The sequence below is a fragment of the Artemia sp. Qi Xiang Cuo genome, chromosome 17 (assembly GCF_049724085.1).
Source record: "Artemia sp. Qi Xiang Cuo chromosome 17, ASM4972408v1, whole genome shotgun sequence".
NCBI classification, from domain to species: domain Eukaryota; kingdom Metazoa; phylum Arthropoda; class Branchiopoda; order Anostraca; family Artemiidae; genus Artemia; species Artemia sp. Qi Xiang Cuo.
The window spans coordinates 45,906,403-45,925,098 of record NC_142810.1 but is presented as its reverse complement, the minus strand read 5'-3'; the positions used below and the strand labels follow the sequence as shown (position 1 = coordinate 45,925,098).

Genomic DNA, 18,696 nt, shown 5'->3' with positions numbered 1-18,696 from the left:
AGTGTTTGGCTTTATTATTTACGTATTTGACTTTTATTCACAAATAACATATACTAAAATAAATGAGATAAAAAGAGAAACGTATTCACGTGTTTGGTTATCATTTACAAGTAATATATACTGAAATAAATACCGAAATAAATACTGAAATGAATGAGAAAAAAAGAGAGATAAAAAGTATTCAATGTTTAGTTAGCATTCACAAGCAATGCATACTGATCTAAATGAGAGAAAAAAGGGGAACAAAAAAGTATTCACGTGTTTGGTTATCACTCACAAATAATTCATCCTTAAATAAATGAAACAAATATCATTCACAAATGCCATATATTGAAATAAACTCTGAAAGAAATGAGAGAAAAAAGAAAAAAGTATTCACGTCTTTGGTTTTCACTGACGAATAATACATACTGAAATAACTACCCAAATACATACTGAAATAAATGAGAGAAAAAAGTAAACAATTTAAAGCGTTTGGTTATCACTGACAAATAATATATACTGAAAGGAATACTGCAACAAATGCTGAAATAAATGAGAAGAAAAGAGAAAAAAAATTCACGTGTTTGGTTATCATGCGCAGACAAAATCAAAATATTAATTTCTGGCAAATACTGTACTCCGTAAACGGTTTTGAATTAAAATCTGAATGAGTCAATTTTGAAATGTTAATTATTAATAAATAATATTAAGTTAATTAACTATTTTTATAAATAAATTAAATATTAATAAATAAAAAGAAAAGATTAATAATTTTAAGATTATACTTTAATATGAGATTAAAAAACTTTTCACATTTTAAAACATAAGAATTACAAAAATAGCTCCGAATAGAGACTCCAACCGTCATTTTAACTCATGAACCCTTTTATGTGCTAGAGTTATGTATTTGACACGTATGCAGTAGAATAAAAGGAGTATTAAAACAAAATTCTTAACTCGACGTGTTAACTACTTAATTGTACTTAACGTAGCATGTTCGAGAACCCAACTCTCATGTTAACGCGTTTACTTGTAAGAGTCTTGTAGTTGAGAGATTTAATAGAACAAGAAGAATATTATAACACAATTCAAAAGTGAAATCATTAATTTCTAAATATGGAGTGCGTTAAATGAAGGTAAGCACGGTGTATATTAAATCAGTTAAATCACTAAAGCTTCAGCTAATAAGTTAAATTCATTAAATGAATTAATTGATTTTAAATAAGGTAATTGTTAACCTGGAAATAAGGGGCAATACATGTACTTAAATGAGATTTAAATCAACCGTGAGATTCTGAAACTTTCAACCAAACATATATTCAGGTATTTACTGCTACAAGAAAGAAAAATGAATTGTGAATCCTATTACAAAAATTCGTTCAGTTCTCACAAAAATTGAGGCTTCGGGATCTTTGCCGGTGCTTCTAGGAATCTAGGTTCAGGGTAATAGCATGCTAGTTTTAGGGCCCAAAGACATCTTAAGTCGGGATAGCAGTTTGGTAATTCTTGTAACCGGAAGAACTAATAAATATATACAAAAAATAGATGGCAAGATAGTATGCCCTTGCATAAAAGCTATGGCAACCAGGGGTACTTTTTAGAATCTCTGGTATATAATGTAGTACATCAAGCAACAGTTATCACTGGTTTTCTTCCCCCATATTGGTAACATCAACTTGTTTATAGTGGCAGTTTATTTGAGAGTACCGTCTATTTTTCTAGAATAGGTAATAACCCCAATGGTACCCTGCAAGGACGAAGGTACTATCTTGACATATACATCATTTTATTGAATTTCCTGGGAACTCAAATTAGGATTTAACATGCTAATTGTAGGTCCCTTAAAATTCCATGAGTGCCAATATTAGTAAGCTGCACATATTTTGTTCATAAATACTAAAATAAATGAAAACACGAGAGAAAAGAGTATTCACGTGTTTTGGTTACCATTCATAAATAATATATGCCGAAATAAATACTTAAATAAATGAAAAAAAAGAGAAAGGAGAAATTACTACTCATTTTAATACTGTTTATCCTCTTTCATAGAGGAGTACAGCCTCAAAATATACTTTTTTAGCAAAAAAAAAAAAAAAACAGCAAAATTTAAATTTACCACTCCCTTCCTGGACCACATATTTTATTACCTAAATTTTGTGGATACAAAATTAAATCATAAAAAAATAAAATCATAGATTTTGGAAATGGTTACCAACTTCAGATAAAAAGTACAAGCCTGATCATGAATATACTATTATGTTGTTCTATATCATCTGATCTGTGTTATTACAGCGTAATGTCCATCTTCCTCTATGCTAGCTAATACCGGAAGCTAAAGGTCCAACCGGAGAAACGTGTCGGTTTGAAAACATGTGCGTTAGAAGAGTCCTGAACATATCGTTGCAGGAAAGAGTCACCAACATCGAAATTCACCGGGAAACCAATCGACCATTACTTACTGACATTCTAAAACGATGGATTGACTCCCAAATACAGTGTACGAATGACGCAACGAGGGAAGGCGTAAAAGAGGTCAGCCAAGACATACCTCATGACGGCTATAGTGACCTCAGAAATCAGAACCAAAGTGAGAGGACGTTATAACCGCAGCTCAGCTCTGAGATGTCTGGCGATGTTTTGTATACGCCCTATAAGCCATGATTGGCTTTGAGGGATCTAAGTTAAGATCTGCGTTATTACACAGCCCCTATTTTGCATCTAATAATGATCGCTCCACGTATTCAAAATAGCAGTGCTGTCGTAACAATATGAATAAAAGAAACACTAATACTAACATAGACAGTGACAGGTAATGTCATAGACAGCTACAGAGTAGTGACAGGTAATAATGATGGTAAGGGCTAAATTCTTTACCAACAATAAGTAAACAAACAAACACGGAGGTCAGTTCGTTCAGAGTTTTGCTGTTCGAAAAAGATTATGATATTATACCAATGAAAGATTTAAACCTAATTCTTAAGAGGATCTCCAGCATGGAGGAAAATTTCCCTTAATCAAAAAGTTCGTGGTATGAACTGTAAGTAAGGAGCGACCCGGCTCAATGGTAACCTAAACTCTAAAAAACGGAATTTTGATACCAATAGATACATCAAAAGAATCAGATTTTATTTCTGATTTCAAATATATAAGTTTGATCAAGTTTAACCTTACCCATCAAAAGTTACGCACCTGAGAAAGTTTGGCGGATTTTCAAAAAAAGGGGGAAATACCCCTTAAAAGATACAGAACCTTAATGAAAATCCCACCATAATATTCAGTGTATCAGAGAACCCTACCGTAGAGGTTTCAAGCTCCTATCTACAAAAATCTGGAATTTTGCATTTTTTGCCAGAAGAAAGATCACGGGTGCGTGTTTATTTGTTTTTTTTTTCTTTTCCCCAGGGATAATCGTATTGACCCAGTGGTCCTAGAATATTGTAGGAGGGCTCATTGGAACGGAAATTAAAAGTTCTAGTGCCCTTTTTAAGTGACCAAAAAAAATGGAGGGCAACTAGGCCCCCTCCCACGCTCATTTTTTTCCCGAAGTCACCCAATCAAAATTTTGAGATAACCATTTTGTTCAGCATAGTCGAAAATATTATATATATTTCTTTGACGATGACTTAATCCTCCACAGTTTCCGCGGGAAGGGCTGCAAGTTATGAACTTTGCCCATTGTTTACATATTGTATTTGTTATTGGAAAGTATACAGACATTTTCAGGAAGAATTTTTTTCTGGTGGGGGGGGGCTGAAAGAGGGGGTTACTCGGGAGAATCTTTCCGTGGAGGATGTTTCTTTGGGGTAAGGGACATTTCTATGAAGGGGGCACCGGATTTCCAAGCATTATTTAAAATACGATCAGAAATTAAATTTTAAAAAACAAGTTTTTTCAACTGAAAGTAAGAAGCAACATTAGAACTTAAAATGAACAGAAATTATTACGTATATGAGTGGGTTCTCCCCCAAGTCAATACATAGCTCTTTACGCTATAGTTTTTTTTTGTGCTTTCAAAAGAGCTATCTATTCTAATTAACGGCATTTGTGATTAAGGGGTCATTTTTAAATAATTGGAATAAAATTCGAACTTTAGTTTAAAGAGAAAGGTATTAACTAGGGGGAAAACACCCTAATATATGCATTACAAACATATGAATATAGAAGTTCCTTACGTAAGTTAATTCGTAAGTTACGTATATTTATTACTAATAAAAACGTTCGTAAATAAAATTAAACAACTTTCAAGAAAGCCATTTAACCAAATAAAAGTAAAATTAGTATGCAAATTTCGTTTTAATTATTCATGCACGGTGAGCCAAAATCAAAACCTGCATTAATTCAAAAACGTTAAGAATTAAATAAAAAAACAAGTTTTTTAACTGAACGTAGGGAGCAACATTAAAACTTAAAACGAACATAAATTCTTCTGTATATGGATGGGGCATTCCCCTCCTCAAAGCCTCGCTCTTTACGATAAATTTTGACTCTGTCTAACAAATTTATTTTTTAAAAAAATTAAAAAATTTAGCTTAAAGAGCGAGGCGTTGAGGAGGGGACAGCCCCGTACATATAATGAATAATTTCTGTTCGTTTTAAGTTTTGATGTCGCTCCTTACTTTCAGTTTAAAAAACTTGTTTTTTTTTTATTTAATAGCGTATCTAGGGCGGGTTCTTAAATAAGTACCAAATCTTTTAAAGTAAAAGATTATATGGATTAAGGTGGTAATGATGACAAAACATAGAATGTGCTTGCCATCTGGATCTATTTTCCCTTACTAAACCAAAATATAGTTACGCCAGCAAACGGAAAATGAAAAAGGTAAAAGAAGAATTATAAGGAAAGGAAAGGAAAAAGGAAAATTATAAAAAGTAAACATGTGTGTTCTGTCTTTTACTATCCTTTCTTTTTATTATTAATTAAAAAAAAATTCTAAAGTTTTCGAACTTTAGCCTATTCCATATGAAATGCCTCTGAAAAAAAAAATTAATAATAATATATTGAAGCCTTATGGCTCTACTTTAGGCAACGCTATAGCGTTGCCTCTGTTTATCCTCCATAGACCTTTGCAAACGTTTTTAACTGAATTTTACGAATTTTAGATTTGTTTTAGAGCACTGCTATCAAATACCTCTAGAATTTTGAAGATTTGAAACCATACGTGAAGACAAACAACAAGAAACATGATTTTAAGTAGGTTTTATGTCAAGAAAGTATGCTGCCATCTAGCATCTCAAGGCCAACAAGGGCGTAATTAATTAATCTCAAGGCCAACAAGGGCGTGATTAATTAATCTCAAGGCCAACAAGGGCGTATACAATTAATTGAAGTAAACAAAGTGGCAATTTCATGCGTCTGAATGAGTGTTTTCGACGGCCACGCGTAATAATTTTCAGAATACATCTGACACATTTAGATACATCCAGAATAATAAAAGGGAAGTGATTGGATTGTCTTAGGGGAGGGGGAGACAGAAAAATGAAAAAAGTATTAAACAGGAAAAGAAAATATTGTCTAATGTAGAACCTTATTTAGTAAAAAGAAAAAACATCTACGAATGCCTAAACTCATTGCTTTCTATATATTTTTACATATTGGAATTAAAGAGCATAACAAAATTAATTTGGGGGAAGGGGCTTTGTTCTGAGAACTAAACAGAACAATTTAAAACAAAAACACAAAATTAAGTTTCCCTAAATTCTTAGATTTGTGAGTAGTTCCAATCCCCTGGACGCCTTACCTGGCTATACAACTGTGACCAATATTTAAGTTATCACACATGCTGAAATGGAGATTGTGATAACTCATTTCAGAATTCTATACTTTATGTTGTTGCCATATGGTTGTCTTAGAAGCTTATCTGAGGAAGGCCATTCTACCCTATTTTTAGGTTCTTTACGAAATTACTTGATTTACTCTTCATTCTTACACTAACTTCATTTTACACTTGGTTTACTCTTCATATTCAGAAGCAATTTCAATAAAATGAAAAATGACGAAAAATTATTTTTCCATCGAACACAAAAAAAATCCTTTTTTATAAGCCAATACGATTAAGTCCATACTAAAATGCATTTAGGGATTTAGGGATTAGGGATGAATTACTAGGGACATCACTATCCATGCTCCAAGCAAATACGAGAATACCGTGCAATTTTTAAGCAGATTAATAAATAATAAATATGCTTAATAAAATAAGCCGAAGAAAAACCAAAATAAATAATAAATAAACAATAAAACCAAATCCTGAAAACACATCCTGTTCTTATGTTTTTTTCGCATTTTCTTTTATAGACTTGAATCAGATTTACTTCTGATCTTAGTATTTTCTTACTGATTATTTAGTTCACCTCATTTCCAACTGTTCAATTTTATATTTCCCTCAATATTATAAATCAATACTATTTGTCAAGGATAAAAATGTTTACAAATCTGTTAAGTGTCTAGTTTTGGAAGGTATTCCCATAGGAAAGATCCGCTAGAAATCATTTTTAGTCAACCCTCGGCATGAGCGTAGCATAAGAATTTTCATATTAGGTGATAAGGAGAAAAAAAATGTGTCCATCAATTACTTTTGAGGATTCTTTTCGAGGGGTTTTTATCCTTGACAAATAGTATTGATCTATAATATTGAGGGAAATATAAAATTGAACAGTTGGAAATGAGGTGAACTAAATAATCAGTAAGAAAATACTAAGATCAGAAGTATACCCCCTTACCCTTACCCTATCTTTCAGTTTTCTAACTAGGACCATTATTTTGGCAAAATCAAATCTGTGAAAAACAAAAACTAAAAACTATCTGCCCTTTTGAGGACAATGCAAAATTTCACATTTTTGTAGATAGGGGCTTGAAATCCCTTCAACAAGGTTCTCTGATACGCTGAATTTGATCTTGCAATTTTTTTGAGTCTTGTTCTGGAAGGTATTACAATAAGGAAGTTCCGCTAGAAATTATGTTTAGTCAAACCTCGGTATGATTGCAGCAAAAGAACTTTCTTCTTAGGTGATAAGGAGAAAAAAAAGTGTTTTGATAAATTACTTTTGAGGATTCTTTTCGAGGGGTGGGGGTAACGGATTCCATAGGAAGCGCTACCCCCTTAACCTATCCGCCCATGGTCCTCGACTAAGCAAACCACGAGGTAAGTAACACAACTGATTACAACGTAAATTTTAGTGCATTTGATGTAATTCTAAACATATAAACATATTCATGTAAACTTATTCGGGAATATATTTGCAAGAATGAATTCGAGGTAAATTTTTGACAACGAATGATTTTTTATGTATTCAGTATAATTTTTCAGTATATATTTTTTTTATTCGCTATAATTTTATATAATTTTGGTAGAAATTCTTTTTTCATAGTTGGACACTTAATCTTTTGAGGGTTAAAAAAGAACTATAATTTCTTAGATAAGAACCCTATAAGGGCTCTTAAAAAGTAAGGCTCAAACACTTATATTAAGGCCAGATGCACTGAGCCCGACACACGAGATGATAATAGCTTTTGGGTGTATTACACTGGAAATTAGCCTAACATTTGCAGACACTTTACATTTGTATATCACTATTATTAGCTGTTTCAATTTTGGTGTAAGATTTTTGACTTTGAAATATTTGTGACAGTAATATTGGCAGGTTGTTGCTCCCATGGCTCACCATCTGCTTGAGCAGGAACTAATCCCTGAAGAACAATCTAAAAAGAATCAAATTTTAAAAATGGCAATATATAAAAATATCAAACGAGAAATGTAGTCTAAAGACAAGAAGCACAACTTAAACGAGCATAAATGAATTAAATTATGAGATAAGTTAAAAGGTAGCTGATGAGATAAGTGGAAAATAGAGAAAAAGAGAAATAGCATAAAACAAGAGTCAGACAATTTTAATAGCAGGGAACGGATCTAAAGAAGGAAAAGAGTAATTCCTTTACTGATACTTCAAAAACACGCAGTTGAAGGGACAATTCCATGATTCCCAGTATAACAAAATGCCCAATAACATTCACTAATTCAAGAAGTCAAGAAACACGATATACGATCTTACGCAAGCAAAATAACTTTCCGGGGGCACTCGGCGCGGCAAAGTGACTTCATAACAGCTCCTTGCAGGTTGCCTAGCCCCTTCACAACGCCGTCATAACCCCTTGATGTAGCTTCGACGCCAGGGCGTCACGTCAAGCTGCTGACCACTTGCTAACGCCCCTTTTTCTTGAATTTCTGATCGGGTGGAATATGAAACAGCTTTCCTGTAGTTATTGGATAATCCTGTGTCGTTTTCTTGCACAAGAATTTCATTTTTTTTTACACATATATTTGACTTTTTGAAAATTCCCTTCATGTGTTTCTTAATTTTTGAGTATTCTGTGAAACGAAAATTATGCTAAATGAATTTTTTTTTTTTTTTTAAACGTACTGTTTTTAAAAATTCACTTGGTGTGTTACTGACTTTTTCAAGTTTCTGTTTAAGTTTTCGATAAAATGTCTCCTTGAAAAACTTTCTCACACTTTAAATAAGCACTTAACCTAGTTAAATCAAATATCTAAAATAAAAATAAGAAAAAAAATACAATGTAGGCTTATAGTACAAGAAAGATATGTATGTTCACTCTTGCAGAAACAAGTTGAAAAATAATTTTTCTGAAACTCTATTCTTGCTCCTTTTGCATATGAATTCTGCATAACTATTCATATGCTTGCATAATATAACTTCCAAAGAAAATGAATTAGTACAATTGATGTGCTGATGTAGGCGAGGCTTTTGTTCAGCATAGGCTCAAATAGGTGCATGGATATAAAGTTGTGAAAATGTGAAATTTCTTAACATTCTTGAACTATGAGAGAATAAATGAGAATAAGCAGTAAAAATTATATTGCACATCCCGCATGTGTGGGGATGTGATAAGTTTTTTTTATTGTTAAAAAAATAGAGTTGTGAGAAAGTCAAACTTTAGCGTAAAGAGCGAGGCGTTGAGGAGGGGCCAGCCCCTTTCGTAAACGGAATGATTTCTGTTTGTTTTAAGTTTTAACGTCGTTCCTTACTTTCAGTTAAAAAAAAAACTTCACTTTTTTTTTTTTTTGTCCGTTTTTTAATTAATGCAGGTTTTGATTGTGGCTCACCGTACATGAATGATTAAAACAAAATTTGCATATTAATTTTACTTTTATTTGGTTAAATGGGTTTCTCAAAATCTGTTTAATTTTATTTACGAACGTTTTTACTAGTAATAAATATATCTAATTTACGAATAAACATACGTAGTAAACTTCTATATTTATAAATTTTTAACACGTAAATTAGGGGGGTTCGTCCCCTAGTAAATACCTTTCTCTTTAAGCTAAAGTTCGAAATTTTTTCCAATTCTTTAAAAATGGCCCCTTAATCACAATCAGTTGATCAGTTGAAATCAGTTGAAAAACTTGTTTTTTTTTTACTTAATTTCTGATCTTTTTCTTTAATGATGCTGGGAATCCGGCGCCCCCTTCATAGCAATGTTCCTTCCCCCATGAAAAATTTCTTCATGGAGAGATCCTCCTATATAAACCCCGACCCACCCCCCACCTACCAGAAAAAATCCCCCCTGAAAACGTCTGTATACTTCCCAATAACCAATACTATATGTTAACATTGGGTAAAGTTCATACCTTTCAGCCCTCCCCCCGGGGATTTCGGGGGATTAAGTCATTCTAAATGACATTGTTATCCTATTTTTGACCATGCTGAACAAAATGGCTATCTCAAAATTTTGATCGGGTGACTTTGGGAAAAAATGAGAGTGGGAGGGGGCCTAGTTGCCCTCCATTTTTTTGGTCACTTAAAAAGGGCACTAGAACTTTTCATTTCCTTTCCAATGAGCCCTCCCGCGATATTCTGGGAGCATTGGGTCAATACGATAACCCCTGGGAAAAAAAACAAACAAAAAAACAAATAAACATGCATCCGTGATCTTTCTTCTGGCAAAAAATACAAAATCCCACATTTTTGTAGATAGGTGTTTGAAGCCTCTACAGTAGGGTTATTTGATACGCTGAATATGATGGTGTGATTTTCATTAAGGTTTTATAATTTTAGGGGTTCTTTCCGCCTCTTTTCTAAAATCAGCAAAATTTTCTCAGACGCGTAACTTTTGATGGGTAAAACTAAACTTGATGAAACTTATATATATGAAATCAGCATTAAAATCTAATTCTTTTGATGTATCTATTGGTATCAAAATTCCGTTTTTTAGAGTTTCGGTTACCATTGAGCCGGGTCGCTCCTTACTTACAGTTCGTTACCACAAACTGTTTGAAAGAATTTAGGAAACTTAGGATAAATCCTAGCTTCTTGGAGTAAGAGAATCTAATTTTACTGAGATGCTCAGTCCATGAGAGATTCGAATAGAAATTAACTCCAAGTAGGTGTAGTGTATCAACTCGTGATATTGCCTTTCTTTTGAAGACGAAATCAGGATGAGCCCTCACCTTAGAAATTAGGAGCTCTTTCGTTTTTGATGCGTTAAAACTGACAAGCCACGCACCTGCCCACTTCTGAATTCTTTCGAATCAGCCTGAAGCTCCTTGTGGGGTTCGCTGGGATCTTCGTCCTTAGCAGTTGATATTTTTGTTGTCGTGTCATCAGCAAAGTGATGAAGTTTCTTCACAAGGTTATCCCCTAGGTCGTTTATAAACACCAAGAAAAGAGTTGGCCTAAGAATATTTCCTTGGGTTACTCCTGATTAGATTGGGTGTTTTTTTATACGAAGTCATCGAGGACAACCTGCAATGAACGTTGACAAAGAAAGTAAGCAAGCACCTCAAATCCACAGGCTTTCAGTTTACAAAGAAGTTCGTTGTGCCATACACCATCAAAGGCTTTTGCGATGTCAAAGGAGAGAAGGCACATATCGTGCCCCTGAGAAAGAAACCCACCCCACTCTTGATACTGCGCAATCAGACAGTCTAATGTCGATTGTTTTCTGCAAAACCGGATTGCGTGTCAGCCAACAACAAATGTGACTCGAGGTATTAGTAAAGGGTCTTTTTAATGACTCTTTAATATACTTTACCTACGCAGGACAGCAGACTTATTGGACGATACGATCCAACATTAGTAAGGTCGTATTCTCCCTTTGGGACAGGGATCACATGAGCAATTTTCCAGGATTTCAGAAATGATCCCGCAGCAAAGCATTTTTTATACAGAGAGGCGAAAGGACCAGTAAGTTCAAACCTGATTGCGTGTCTGCCAACAACAGATGTGACTCGAGGTATTGGTAAAGTGTCTTATTAATGGCGCTCTCATAAACTTTACCTACGCAGGACACCAGACTTATTGGACGATACAATTCAAACATTACTAAGGTCGGATTCTCCCTTTGGGACAGGGACCACATGAGCAATTTTCCAGGTTTTCGGAAATGATCCCGCAGCTAAGCATTTTCTATACAGAGCGGCGAGAGGACCAGCAATATCAAGGGCATATCTTTTGAGGATGAGATTAGGAATCGTGTGAGATCCTGAAGCGTTGGTGACATCCAGCTGGCTTTGCGTTCTGAGCACCTTACTAGTAGTTATGTTACCGCTGGTGATTTTCACATCTGTTCATGGCGGAAAGGGGAGAGGGGAGACTCCGCCGTCATCAAGTTAGGAGACTTTTGAAAAGGCCTGTGCAAGAACATCTGCCTTTTCCTGGCCCAACTGGATCATCATCCCTTCAACATCAAGCGAAGGAACTGATGTTGGTTTATATGACGGTAGAGCTTCTATGACGACCCTCCACCACCGCTTTGCAGGGGTACTTTTCCCGGTCCTCGTCTGATTCAGTGAAACATCATTTCATATGAACGTTCTTTCTGACCCTGGTTGCATTTATACAACCAGCATTGAACCAAGGCTAATCTCGAGTTAAGAATTTTACTATTTTTGATGGGACGAATTGCTGAATGGCCACTGTAATCACTATTTTGCAAAGTAAATCTGCTTTATTTGGGGCTTCTTTTGAAAATGTACACAACGACTTTTCCTATAAGAAGTTTTGCAGACCATTCTAATCTGTAGGTGATACTGCCTGATGATCCTGTCGTGCTTTACAGGTGGAGGCATTTTGAGATTTCCACGAGCTATAATTATCACAAGGTCGCTGGCAAAAGAATAGATTTCGACACTAAAGGAATCCGAATGATCAGTTAAGAAGATATCAAGCCGGGAAGATCCACGAGGGCCAATATAAGTGTCGATTTCAACAGCTTCAAAGCTGTTCTAGGCAATAAGAAAGAATCAGGTCTAGCAGATCTACGCTTTCCATATCAGTCGTGCGACATTTCAGCTAGTGGCCATGATGAATGTTAAATCCTCCTTGGATTATTATACCTGATTTAGGGAACTTTTGCTTCACAAATTTCAAGCAATCTTCCAGACATCCGATGATTTTCATCTTTGGTGGGCTATAGACTATACCAATAACAAAAAATATGTTTGGTAGGTTTACTTTCACCCAAAGGACCTCCTTATCGCTAGGAATCGAAAGTGACGAAAATGGGATGTTAGCTTTAAGGTATATAGCAACACCACCTCCAACTGGCTCAATGGGTAGTTAGTCCAAACAGTGGACAAAAGAACTCCTAAGACAGACTTTGCTATATCAGATGAGGAGCGGTTATAAGACATCTTACTTAACCTCAGCAAGGGTAGTAGTGATCCCAATAGGAGCAGGAGTCGGTACCTTGCAGTACCTACCACTCTCAAGCTCTGCTGGCAGAGACGCCAAACTCTGAGTGGTAGCTCGGAGCATAACCAACACAAACCCAAACTAGCAGAGGCCGGCTGTCCAAATCTGGATCTTTCACCCTTTCGCACTTGTCCTCCTGGAGATGATCCACCCAAGATGGTATCCTGAAGTACCATACAATTTAACCCATTGCTGGAAGAAAGTTTGCAACTAACAGGGCGTGTCTACACGCCGGTGGGATTTGTTTAGTGTGCATCAAAGGGGCCGCCTTCCTCCTGCATAAGATATACCTTTTTGGCAACCTGCATGCACATATTGGGGTCGCATATTGTCTCCTAAATTATTCGCCCTGTTTATAAATTATGTTGTGGTGCTTATGGAAAAGAAGGAGGCGCCGATGGTGAGTTTAGATATTGTTTCCATTCCATAAAGACAGAAAAACGAGCAAAAATGGGGTTTTTAAAAGCCAACTGGAAATACTGAAAAAACGCAACTTAGCGAATATTTTGAGGGGACAAACGCCTCTCTTCCTCAGCGCGAAACGAAAAAATATAATCAATGCGAGTGCCGAAGAAAAAACCAACAAAATAAAACGAGGAAAGTCAATGTGAATGTGAAAAAAAACAATTAAAAAAAAAACAAAAAATTAAAAGATGAATAAAATCCAATAAAAGCCAAAAATTGTAAGAATTAAAACCAAATACCTAACAACAATAAAAGCAAGTCATACCAGTATCCGTGATTTGCAAAGAAATTCAAAATTGAACAGCCATCGACGGATACTAGTGAATAACTGATAATTAAAAGAAAAACATTCATTCACTCAAACAAAAACCAAATAGCATTGAATGAGTTTGACAGCTATGTCATTTGACTCCTGATTTTAATAATTGCTAAGGCTCAAAATGAGACTCTTCAACAGCAAGGTGATGAGCATACTGCTTTACTCGTGTAAAATCTGGAAACTCGACCAAACTTACTTTATCCGACGATTGTTGCACGTCCGGTGGCACTACTGAGTTATCAACGAACAATTATGAACCCGCACCATGCAATCAGCTATCACAGAAGTAATCAAGTATAGACGCTGGCGCTTTCTTGGTCACGTATTACGGATGCCGGACAGTAGACTACCGAACATGAAACTCCAATGGAATCCAGGGGCTCAAGACGCAACGGCAGGCTGATGAAAACTCGACGCCGGACGCAAGAAAAAGACGGAGCAACAATAAACACTGCTATTGTGCCAGACTGGGCGGATGTACTAGCCGCTACCTAGTTCTGAGAAGAATGGCGGAGTCTCACTAATGCCTTATGAGCCCTGGACGGTGTTGGAGGAACTAATGTCAAAGGTCTAAGATCTATGATATTCCAGTGCCCTACAAGCAGTGAAGAAAAAAAAATTATCATTGCTACCCATGTAAAAAAGTCATTTTCCTTGTTGCTCAAGCCAGGCTCTATGCTTCCAGTATGGGATTTTCAGCCATGGCAATTTCAAAATTGTACTTTTTGTTTTGAACCGACGACAATTTTGCGGTTTCAGGTTATTTTTCAAAATTCCCATAAATTATATTTCAAAATAACATTTTACTATTAATAGTAACATTTTACTCATCGAGATAATAGTTGCCATTCCTAAATCACCTACAAGTGGCGATTTTTTCTCACTTGTCAGTTGTTGTACTTTTTAAGCACCGTCCTTAATTTTTGGTTACTATGGGCCGAGTTTCGTTCTTTCCTAGGTTACAGCTGCCGTTCCAACTACGATTGACATATATAACGTAATTCATGTGCTATTCATCATGCGTAAGAAGATGCACTTTTTGTCAAAATTTTCATTTTATTTTTTATACTAGGTTTTTTTAATTACAAGAACAATCAAATACAGTAGTTTTCCTTCCAAATGGACCCTTAAACATGTCGTTAATGTTGCAGCGCCCCACGAACGGTAACCAAAAAAAAAAAAAAAAAAAAAAAAAAACAAGGAAGAAGCAGGGGGATAATAAAAAAAAAGGAGACACATTTTCCCAAGCGAAAAAACAGTTTTACTTGTAACTCAAAAAAGAGGACTGTAATTCTCCTAGATTGGGGTTTCGGCTATGGAGGTTCGAATAGTTCGGTTTTCATCTCGATCGAACACCATATTCGTGGGGTTGTAGTAGGCTATATTTTGAAAATCCCGCAGATTTGTTTTCGCGATAAACTTTTACCACTAAGATTAATCAATATCATAGTTTCTTTTTCGGCTGTGAAAACACAAAAGGCGTTATGTGACATATCAGTCAAAAATGAGTTATATATTGGTTTTACGAAAACCAGGCACGCCTGATTGATTGGTTTAATCAGAATGAATGCATCCCCTTTCATTATCGAGATATTCTTAATTTTATAATTGACTCGAACACGTTATGACCACATTTTGACCAAAGACCAAAATCTTTAAAATCACGACTCTTCCACAGCCACGAAGATTGTCACCTAAGGCTCACTGCAAGATGGCCAGAAAGGTACGATTGGATTTTGAGAGAGATACAGAAAATTTTTTTCCAAAACAATTTTTTACTTCTCCACACTTTGAAAAATATCGCTTAACGCCTTTCGCATTTCCACAGCAAATTTTTAAATATGCTTAAAATGCCAATTCTTTTTCACCTGACAGTTTTTTGAAATTTTTTTTTGGATTTTGGTTACTACGGATTAGAAGTCATTATTTACTATGCAATTACTGGTAATACGAGGATGACAAGTGATGGTTTCAAGGTTTAATTTTAAAATATTTTTACAAAATAGACATAAATAGAGGGTAAACGCCGGAGACACAAGGTCGAATGACAAAAACCCGGTACATTAATCGGAATAAACCTATTTGACAACAAACAAATAAATAAGAGTTATTCCATGACTCATTAATAGACCCCACAAACCCACCGACACCAAACACACCAAAAAAAAACAAAAAAAACAACGGGCGAGCAAGGGTTGCCGATGACCGGCAGCTCACAGGGCAAAACACCCAACAAAACAATATTATCAAATGTACCCAGTTTTTTAATATATTACTAATTCTTAAAATCATTTATAAGGATAGAATGAAGTTGCTTTTTTATATTTGGAAGAGATTTGCTGCAATCAATAAATGGTAGATGTAGACACCATGAACCCGTGATTGGAAATAATGGCAAGAACCGTGATATCTCTGTGCTTGATTTTAGGTGCTGAATGTTCCATTTATGCCGGGTCTCCGAACGAAAGTACGGAGGTAGTTCCGACCTGTCATCTTTTACCTTAAATATTTTACCTTATTTGAAAAGGAGCTAAGGGTGACATGGGGACATGAGGACAATGGGGACAATGAGGACATGGAATATAAGAGAATGACTGCTGAAAATAGGAGTGGTGACAAACGAGGTGAAAAATGAAAGAAATGACAAGTGGTGAATATGATTATGAAAGCAGACAAATGATGTCGATGACTGTTTTGATTGATTTTTTTTTTAATTTAGCGAAAAAATTCAGGTGAAAGAATCTAGATTTTAACCTCAAAGAACTTGGCATTTACAAAATAAGAAAATAAAATCAATTCAAGAAGTGTATTACTAACAGTCTAAACCCAGTACAATAAGCACAAACGTAAGCACCTATGAAATAAATGTGAGTGTACATTGCTCCGAGAATGTTAAAGCTTTTGAAATTACTTATAGCTTTAAGGAAGCAATATTAAAAAGTAAGATGTCCATAATATAAGCCGTTCCTTTTTGTGGACCATGTCTCTTCAGAATGAGTTCATTCTAGAATGAGTTCAGAAGATCGTGCTTGAAATATTATAATTTGAAGCGGCTGCCACTTTTCTTTAAGTTACCCGAATAGTGATCCCGAATTTTATTCCGAATAGTGAAACTCATAAGGCAAAGTAGCACATTTGGGTGAATTGTGCCAATTTTTCAAATTGAGGAAACAGCTTTCATTTAACCTACTGGATTAAACTTTCAAAAGCCTAGAAACAAGCCAAAATTGGTAGCACCGATTTGGAGTCTAGTAATGCAGGGAGTTCAACCCTAATTCTTCTTAAAGCTTACCTTGACTGTATTCGCCTGTCCCAAACGAATGGGGGATGAAAGTCCAACTTGCATCTGCGCAATATGAAATGAAGAAGTGATACCAAAAACTTCAATTTTACCATCATTATAATATATATATACATATATATATATATATATATATATATATATATATATATATATATATATATATATATATATCGTCAGATGCTCAAATACCTAAAATAAGGGTATTTTTAAGTTTTTTTTAAATTGCAACCCATTTTGTGCTTGAACTTGAAGCTACAAATGAAGAGCAACACTAAAGCACGAAACTGATGTAAATCATTTTATGTTTAACGAATATAATTTTCTATAATTAAATATCGATAAGGTACGCTTAATTAAGTACACTTAATAAATTTCCCACTCTTAATTAAGAGTGGGAAAATTTCGTAACGAGCCGACTCCCTTAAATTCCTGGATCCTTTACTAACTAAACTTTAGGCTTTTAGATCAAAATAGAAAAATACACAACGTATTATAGCTATACAACAATCACAATTTTATCTGTCTGTGGGATTCCTAATCTAATATTGGTCAATTTTCATACCAGAGAAATATCTAGAATTCCATTCTCGTCTTATTTCGTAATAAAGCAAAAACAAGTTGTTTTAACTGAAAGTAAGGAGCGACATTAAAACTTAAAACGAACAGAAATTAATCCGTATATGAAAGGGGCTGTCCCTCCTCAATACCTCAGTCTTTACGCTAAAGTTTTTTAATTGTTTTAAAAAATGAAGTTGTGTGACAAATAAAGTTATGATTCAAACTTAAGCGTTTGAATCACAACAACGCTTACGTCATTTGCGCTTTACTGAAAAACGAAAACTTAAGTTTTTTTTTATACTTACAACATTAAGTTTTCAAGAATTAATATAATTATATGTCGAATAATCAGTTTATTTTCATTAGCTCTTTCCAGTCGCCTTGATTGTTATAGGGATTTTATATTTATTTTTCATCGATGTTTTGAAAAACAAAATTAGTGTTCAAGATATACATAGTTCTCAATGAAACGCAAATGACGTAACAAGCTTTAGTCATATTTTTAGGGAAGGGGGGAAAGGTCAGTAACCAAACAACTTCTTATAGTAATTTTTGTTCGCTTTAAGTTTGAATTGAATATTCAGTTTAGTTTTCACTCGTTGTAAGGTTTATTTATTAATCTACATGAACTATTGCTGCATGAACCTGCTATCTGTATCTTTTCTATGATCGTTCATTTTAATTTCTGTTCATTTTGGGTTTTATTTTCTCTTTAATAGTAATTTCTGGTCAATTTGGGTTTGAATTTTAACAGGTATTTGAATTTAGCAGGGCTTTATTAGCCTTTTCAATCAAAAAATGTTTGCAAGATGATGTGATTAGTGTCCCAGGAATATTAAATCGCATGATATCTTCATAAATTAGGTAAAGTAGGGGCCCAAGCACCGAACCTTTTTGAACTCCGCAATGGACTCTATAACTTCTTGATTTGCAGCCATCAACATTCACTCTAAGTGTTCTCCCTCCAATATAAGACTCGAACCAATTCAAAGATACATCCTGAACACCTAAACAACGTAGCCTGCTCAATAAGATCTTAAAAACAAGTGTTTGAAAAGCTTTGCTAAAATTTATGCAAATTGAAAGCACTAACTCACCATGTTCAAGTGCTTTAGAATGGCTTTTCCTGAATCCAAAGTGTGTTTCCGCAAAACACAGTTTCGAGAGAGAGAGGGAGAGGGGGAGAGAGAGAGAGAAAGAGAGAGAGAGAGAGAGAAAGGGAGGGTGAGAGAGATGATTTGCAGCCATCAACATTCACTCTAAGTGTTCTCCCTCCAAGATAAGATTCAAACCAATTCAAAGATACATCCTGAACACCTAAACATTATAGCCTGCTCAACAAGATCTTAAAAACAGCAGT

At 34.8% G+C, this 18,696-nt stretch overlaps 1 protein-coding gene across 1 annotated transcript; it reads right to left on the bottom strand.

Moving 5' to 3' along the window:
* Positions 1-7,325: 7,325 nt before the first annotated feature.
* On the bottom strand, positions 7,326-16,869 carry LOC148942254 (diacylglycerol kinase epsilon-like). Its single transcript, XM_089102962.1, has 2 exons — positions 16,767-16,869; positions 7,326-7,678 (listed from the first exon to the last, which is right to left on the bottom strand). The coding sequence occupies exons 1-2, from the start codon at positions 16,818-16,820 to the stop codon at positions 7,565-7,567; spliced, it is 168 nt and encodes a 55-aa protein (XP_088959088.1). The 5' UTR covers positions 16,821-16,869; the 3' UTR covers positions 7,326-7,564.
* Positions 16,870-18,696: the final 1,827 nt, after the last annotated feature.